A 6,281-nucleotide genomic window follows, 5' to 3' on the forward strand; every position below is an offset into this window, starting at 1 on the left:
AGAGAGAGAGAGAGAGAGAAAGAGAGAGTTTGTTTTTTGTTGCCATTGTTCGTGTATATATCAGTTTTCAGGGATCACCACTTTTATTGGACAATTAGGGGGTTCATCCCTGGGATAGATTGACTCTCATCTCAGTTGCCTATAGTTTCTTGTCCAGGTATATAACTCCATGAGCTTTTCCTCCTACCACATTAGCATGTCCCACTGATGTTGCCATTCTTCAGATCCTGTTTATACAGCTATTTCTATGACAGAGTGTTTCACAGATTTCCTGGTAGTCTAGTTCTTAAAATCTTCCTAACCCTTTTCTGAGAAGGTGCCTAAGCTATAGATACAGGAGCTGTTGTGTAGATGTATCCATTGGTTCTGGACTCCTGCAACCCATACAATAAAGCTCTATATTTTCTCCAGCTCTATATTTTCTCTATATCTTCTCTGATGGTCTCCATTTGTGTTATTTCTTTCTCTCTTCCCTCCCTTTCCTTCTGTATTGACCTTCCTTCCCCTTCTCATTTGGAGCCTATTTTCCCATTTTTCCTTTTCTGCTTTCTGCCAGCTTCCTTCTGTTATTCCCTTCATAGTTCCTTATACAGTAGTGGTTTCCATGGTTGCTCCATGTTGTATACAGGACATCTGAAGACATAGAACTAGGAAAAGCAAGTGAGAGAACATGTAGTATTTATCTTTCTGGGTCTGTGGTATTTATCTTACCTCACCCATTATAATATTTTTAAAAAATGAGGTTATTATCTGAGAATAAAGATCACGGAGAAGGATTTGGAACCCTTAGATTATGAGAACATAAGACAATTGTAGTATAGGTTGAATAGTGCTTTAGTGGTTTTTTTCTTTTCAATCATGAATTTTAAAAGATTAACTATCTCTGAGAAATTCAGAGTTTGTTCTCCACGATGCAGTGTTCTTCTGGTTCCAGGTAATATTTTCATAGAGATGGCTTGTATTATATAAAAGTTGGGGAAATGTCATTGACATTCAGGAAGAGAAAGTACAGAGAGCTTCCCTGTCTGTGACTTTCCAAAGACAGGCTCTTAGGCTTTGCTAGTTATATTGGATGTACCTCCACATCCTAATGCATATGACTATTTGGTTATTCTTCATAATATTATCATGAATTTCACTTAAAATTTTTCTTCTGTATTTATGAAAGAAACTCAGATGGTGTTTATGCTCTTTGATTATTTATTTAATGTCTAATCTGGGACCTCCTATACCCTTGTACCTCCGAAGGATTCCTCCACATGGCTTTCTCTTTATTATTTAAAATGGATGAGTTAGGCTACAAATTGCTTCATGGTATATTGGACAAATGTGCTCTCTACTCTCTCTGCATCAACATGAATGTAAAACAATGAATCCCTATTGTTGAATAAGATATCTCCAATTTTTATGAAACATTATATAAACAAAATGTTTTTCATGGAGAAAGTAAACACACATGGATCATGATATATATTTCACAGCATCTAACCATCTCTATGTTAAAGTAAGTACATGTGGAGTTTTATAGACTATCTGAAGCATCTCATTGACAAATTAAATGGATCAAAGTGGCTGTTTAAAGTTACCCTTAATTTTTAAATTGCTGTCTGTCTGAATGGTCACAACCCAGGGTTGTACTTGCACTCATGGTTAAAGTGCCTAAAATAGTAGGCTCTATGTAGACTTAGATCTACTATACATGCTTCACATCTGTACTAAAATGTGAATTTCTTGCTACAAACCCAAACGGTTAGAAGTTAGCCCTTCTAAATTTATTTGAGGTATTTTAGTCTTTCAGTTGCATGGATTAAAATTACACAATAGTATACTATAGCTGTCTGATGCTGTGGTTCTGTATTCAACCTAAATTTTCTCTCCCAGAATTATTTTGTCATAAAACTGTTGTATCTATGAAGTTTTTCCACATTATAACAGTTGAAAGACGGGCTTAAATTTAATTTTTGGTTAAAAGTGTTAATGCTTAGATTGTGTCTGAAATGTAGCTCCCATTTACACAGGTGCAGAATGCCATTCTGTATCAGTAGATAGGTGAGAGATGATAGTTGGCAGATAGCTCAATTAATAGATCCTTGCAAAGTTCCTGTTATTTTTGCTTGCTTTAGTGCCTATGACATTTTGTAGGAAGTGGTTTAGCAGTATCATAATACTTATATATTAGCATGGAGATGCAATGTGAGTTATTATACAATACATTTCACATTTCCTTAAAGTCATAACTAACCACTTTCTCTCCCTCTTAAAAAAAAATCCCTGTGCAGAATCCATGGAGCTTATCCCACCCAGAAGCCCTTCCCGGAACTTCTTTTTCTCCATCACAATTATCCAGAACAAATTCCAAGTAAGCCATCTTATCCTATAAAAGAGAAGCGCAAAGCACAAATACTGAAAAAGAAAGACAAAAATATCTTATTTAGAAAGAATTGCTTTGAACAGTTTAAACTCATTTATTTGGGTTTCTTGTTGTTTTGTTTGTTTGATTTTTGAATAGTATGCAAATTTGCAGAGAGAAACAGGCATAGTTAATGATAACACTGTTTCCAACTGTAAATATCTACATAATGATATTTCTGACAGCATAAAATATAGCTCTTTAGCATATTCGATGAGGAAAAACTCAGAAGTGACCAAAATTAAACTGTAGAACATTATTAGATGCTGTGCATCCCCTTTTATCTAAGTATCACAACTTCTTAGGCATTCTGAGAAAGAACATAGTGACTATTCCCTATCAAGTTCTTAGGTTTGGTAATATAACTAAAAGAAAAATGTTTTTAGTACTTTCTGTCTTATGACTACACCATTATCTCATTATGCTTCTTGTTTCAGTCTAATGACTTCTGCATAACTTCATCTGTTTAATATAAAATATAATCATAATAATCTATAATATAATACTTTAGCATTATATATTTTATATATACTTTAACAATGTATGTATATCTTGTATTTTGAAGTATTGTTTTTATTCTTAAAATAGATTTATTGCTCATGAACAAAGAGAAGATAGTCTTTACAACTCTCCATATCATAACTGGAATGCCTCTCCAGGACCAAGTAATCCTGCTGTAAACTATGGAAACAGTCATTTGTCAGCCACATATGCGAAGCCAAACTTTGTATGTAGAAAACACTTCAATTTCTGTTTAGGGTTATCATCATTATAATTCCAGTACAGATAACATAGTGAATACCAGAATTCATTGTGCTAAAATGACATAATAAAAACAGTATGAATTGAAGCTTAAAAGGTTATATAAATTACTATAACTACTATTTCAGTTTGTATAATGGGATTAGGAAATGAGAAACAAAGGTAAAGAATACATGATATAGAATAGGTATTAATGCATATATAAGTACATGTAACATGTTTTTGTATTCATTTGTATATTATAATTTATGTATAAAATATGTAAATTGGCAATTATTAGAAAGGAGATTTGAAACCAATGAAAACTGATTAAATGCAAGGAGACTTACTCAGGGATGTATTAACATTCATCCTGTACAGTAACAAAATGAACTTTGATAGTATTCCAAAACTACTCATTTTTCTTAAATACATATTATCCAGCAATGCTTGCTTCTTTTAGTAAATAGATTCTGAGTTGTACAGTATCAAAACCAGTTTAGAGGAATTATAGTACAAGTATTTAGTGGTTATTTAAAAGCAGCTAAAATTCATGTACTAAAAGAAATACTTTATTGGTTTAAAAGTTATGGACTTACTATGGTAATTAAACATTTTACTGAAATAACATAATAGATGCTTAATTTTCTAATTCAATATCATATCTAAGCAAGCTTAAATATGTTATCAAATGCCATGTAATTACTCTGACATTTTTAACTTCCTTGCAGGATTTTTCCACATCCAGGGTTCCACAAGCACCATATCCTTCAAAAGAAAAGAAATTCTCGGTTTATGAAGGATCAGAAATCCCTTATAAAATTGGTCGTGCAAACATGATATCCAACTATTAATATGCCCATGGGAAAAAAAGGTGTGTAAGCCTACATACACCAATCTTGTTATATGCCAAGGAAACAGTATAAATATGATTTCCATGCTATGCATACTTTGTTTTTCTTATAATCATGATAATTGTTTTCTTTATGTCTTGGATTTTTTTCTTTGCTGGCCCCTCCTGATGACCATAATGCAAAACTTTTATTTCTTCTATCCAATTCCATTAATTCATCAGATGCAAATATTCATTATCTCCAAAATTTGGCACAATACCTGGGTATTTATTCATGGAATTCTTTATTAAGATCAGTTAAATGAAAAGAAGATCATTTGCAAACTGTGTATAATAAAAATAACGATGAATAAAGGCATCTACTGGCAATCCTGATGACCTGAGTTCAAACCTCAAGATTCATGGGGTAGAGAAAAAGTGGGAAGAAAATGGGGAGTAAGGAAGTGTTAACCCAAATAGAAGGTGTATAAAAATGTCATGTGAAAACTACGACCTTGTTAGGAGACGGGGGGAGAAAGGGAATCCTGGAGGACTGCATAATGCTCCTAAAAACTGTTTGTTTGGGGTTTTTTTTTTCATTTTTTTTCTGAGGAAATATAATTATTTTCTTCAGTTGTGTCCAGATTTTTATTTCCCCAACAACTATAAAGCCCGTTTTATCTGAGAATGACATGCTTTCTAAGGGTATCACTTTTCATAAATATTGAAAGTAAATTACCAATTTTTGTATTCTATGCTAGAGTTGAAGAAAAGCAAAAATCCCAGTGATGGCTATAGAATATCATCTTATAAGCTGTTGTCAGGGAGACTTCAGAGCTCTTCATCCCATGCAGGCTGTTAACATTCCTCTTGGTTACCCACCAGAAACTAGTTGATAAGAACCTGTTTCTGAAGACCCCACACACCTTTGTTTCATAATATAGAGAAAACAAGCTGAAAATGATTTAGAGACTTCTTTCCTGCTGCATAGTTGTCATAGTGTTGAAAGGTATTATATAGGATACTGGAGAAGTAAAAGTTTAAGTGGTCTATTTCATCTATGAACTCCATAAATTACAAAAAAAAAAAACAAAAAACAAAACAACAACAACAAAAAAGATAAGATGTGTCGACTGATGCACTAGTAGCACAACTGTTATGGGACTAAGAAACAAATCCCTGGTTTTATATGAGGCTTCATCCACAAGGAGTAATCCTTCCTTATACTATGAGCCCAGTGGAAAAAAAAAAAACCCATGGATGAGGATGACATAGGTTTTAGGAGTGAACTTATTAATATTTAGCTAAATTGTCATGACTCAAAACTGCATTCCAAATATCTATGTTTACATTTATAGACAAATGTTATTCTTATCCTTAACTAGAAAAGCTCTTTATAATAAAAGAGGGTGAATAGAGAGATACTTAAGTGTTCAAGGTGCAAGAACAAGTGATGGTTGAATTCTCAATCATGAACAGGTATTTATACACTCTCCTCTACGGCTTTGGAACTTTGTGGAAGAGGCAGAAAAAATGTAAGAACTGAATGACAGGGAGAAATAAAGTGAAAGACTGTCTTCTAGACAGGATGCAGACAATGTGATTATGGTCTCATTCCTGTTGTGGCTATATGCAATGGTCCTGAATAAGACCAGACCTGTAAACAAGAAATCATAAGTTAGGGACAGACTCATGTGCTTCTACTTCTCTCTGCTCAATAATTGGTTACTGAAGGGTTTTGGGGGTGGGGGTGGGGGACAATGTCTTCAGTTACATCAGTTTTACTGAAGAGATCATCAGGCTCAAATGGATAGCTCCTAACCCATAGTCACAAAAATGGCTCCAGTTAAGTCCAGCAAATCATAAGAAACAAATACACAAAGAGCCCAATGAGATAGTTTAGTGTAGAGACATTTTAATCCAGTAATATGACTGCTCTGGCAAGGGGTCACATACAAAGACCTTCTAGAACTGTGTGCTCTTGGTGACATATAGACACACCATTACTACACACTTTTAATACCTATGGCTGGAATACAGACATGCCCTTATCACACATCTTTAATTACGAAAAGTGAGGGTAAAGTTGGTTTGTAGGAGGAAGCAGCCATGTTTGAAAGTGGCATGTAATTGAAGTGCAGACAAAATGATGAATCAGAGATTTGACAGAATGAGCCAGAGATAGAATACACCCAACTCTCACAAGAATATCACAGGAAGGAGAGGCTACTTAAGAGAACAGCACAAAGGACAGAGGAGACTTAAGAGAGCAACACATACAGAGAGAGAGAGGGAGGG

General features: G+C 34.0%; 1 protein-coding gene across 2 annotated transcripts in view; it reads left to right on the forward strand.

Annotated features, from left to right (window-relative positions):
* Positions 1-4,371, forward strand: part of LOC116094036 — a 52,328-nt gene extending 47,957 nt beyond the window's left edge. For both annotated transcript variants that reach the window (XM_031376015.1, XM_031376019.1), the window contains exons 5-7: positions 2,280-2,359; positions 2,999-3,137; positions 3,883-4,371. In XM_031376015.1, the coding sequence (XP_031231875.1) occupies positions 2,280-2,359; positions 2,999-3,137; positions 3,883-4,005 (342 nt within the window). In that variant the 3' untranslated portion in view covers positions 4,006-4,371. The remainder of the gene's footprint in view (positions 1-2,279; positions 2,360-2,998; positions 3,138-3,882) is intronic.
* Positions 4,372-6,281: the final 1,910 nt, after the last annotated feature.

The sequence above is a fragment of the Mastomys coucha genome, chromosome X (genome assembly GCF_008632895.1).
Source record: "Mastomys coucha isolate ucsf_1 chromosome X, UCSF_Mcou_1, whole genome shotgun sequence".
Classification (NCBI taxonomy): Eukaryota; Metazoa; Chordata; class Mammalia; order Rodentia; family Muridae; genus Mastomys; species Mastomys coucha.